General features: G+C 37.1%; 1 protein-coding gene across 1 annotated transcript; it reads left to right on the top strand.

Annotated features, from left to right (window-relative positions):
• Window positions 1-209: 209 nt before the first annotated feature.
• Window positions 210-833, top strand: LOC136495355 (two-component response regulator ORR42-like). The gene is made up of 2 exons (XM_066491302.1): window positions 210-422; window positions 693-833. Exons 1-2 carry the CDS (start codon window positions 210-212, stop codon window positions 831-833), a joined length of 354 nt encoding a protein of 117 aa, XP_066347399.1.
• Window positions 834-1,233: the final 400 nt, after the last annotated feature.

Raw genomic sequence — 1,233 nt, 5'->3', positions numbered from 1 at the left:
TATGTATATGTCATTCAGTCTAATCTACTGTAAAACATAAACATGCTTGATGTTAATACATGATATGATACTGCGATTTGGAAACAATAATGTTTTACGATGTTGTAATCAAGTAGAGAATATTATGATTTTGCTTAATCTTCTTCGTAGTATCAGGAAGTGAAGAGTACTATTAAAATTGATTTCCTCATTTTGTTTGCAGTATATTCATGGCATCAAGGAACCAAGGGTCTGCCCCAAGGGCATTAGTTGTCGAGGATATCAAAATTGATTGTGTGATTCTCATGCATATGTTGCACAAACTTAACTGCGAGGCTACTGCTGTTGAGAATGGGAAAGAAGCTGTTGATCTTTTCATTGAAGGGAAAACATTTGACATTATTTTCTTACATAAGGATATGCCCATAATGTCGGGTCCTGAGGTACGGTATATGTTTCAACTTTAGTAGATTTATATTTATTTCCTGTTATTTTTTTGTGAACATTATTCACAAGTTTCTCCAGAAGTAATAGAAAAAAGATATCTTCTAGCATTTCAACTTACTAGTATTACTTATCTGTTATTTCACTTGTATTATGTTACAGTATAACAAAAAAAACTTGCAATATAATGTAAACTTCAGCATCATTCAAAAATGAAAGTAAGACTCATAACTAACAAAATTTTAATTTCTTGGTGGATTGTTTGGCAGGCTGTGGTCAAGATCCGTGCCATGGGAGCTACTGCAGTGAAGATTGTTGGGGTCTCGGCAGATTTTGGTGGCCGGGAGGCATTCATGCAAGCTGGTGCTGATGTGTTTGTGCCCAAACCAGTGAAGCCTGAGACTCTCTAGGCTATGTTCAAGGTGGTCATTAGCAAGAAGAACATGAGCGGCTAGCAACAGCTTGTATCAACAACATAATATTTGCTTCTAGATTATTATTTGAATTTGATGCTTTATTATCGGTTATTATTGCAGTTATGCTTTGTTGGGGCGAGAGAACTCTGCAAGTCATAAGAGTTTTGGACAAACTTGGATACTTTCTATAATAATTAATTTATGTTAAGACAATCTAATCTTTATCGTTCGATGGGTTATGTTGGGGTCCGCTTCGTGAATTAGGTGGCGTGGCTCCTTGTTTCCATGCCTTTATCTCATGTCTCTCAGGTGATGCTTGGAGCTTCAGGCAAAGCCCCTCTTAAGGTAGATCGCGCAAGCCATCTGGACGAGACCAGGAGCTTTGCCAAGATGT

Source organism: Miscanthus floridulus, chromosome 12 (genome assembly GCF_019320115.1).
Source record: "Miscanthus floridulus cultivar M001 chromosome 12, ASM1932011v1, whole genome shotgun sequence".
NCBI lineage: Eukaryota > Viridiplantae > Streptophyta > Magnoliopsida > Poales > Poaceae > Miscanthus > Miscanthus floridulus.
Note: the sequence above shows the minus strand (reverse complement) of the source record. Positions and strands in the feature narration are given on the sequence as shown.

Bases quoted from the DNA above. Each gene is read 5' to 3' on its own strand.
- LOC136495355 (XM_066491302.1), top strand. From the start codon at position 210: ATGGCATCAAGGAACCAAGGGTCTGCCCCAAGGGCATTAGTTGTCGAG. The intron at 423-692 runs GTACGGTATATG...ATTGTTTGGCAG, and splicing joins CCATAATGTCGGGTCCTGAG to GCTGTGGTCAAGATCCGTGC.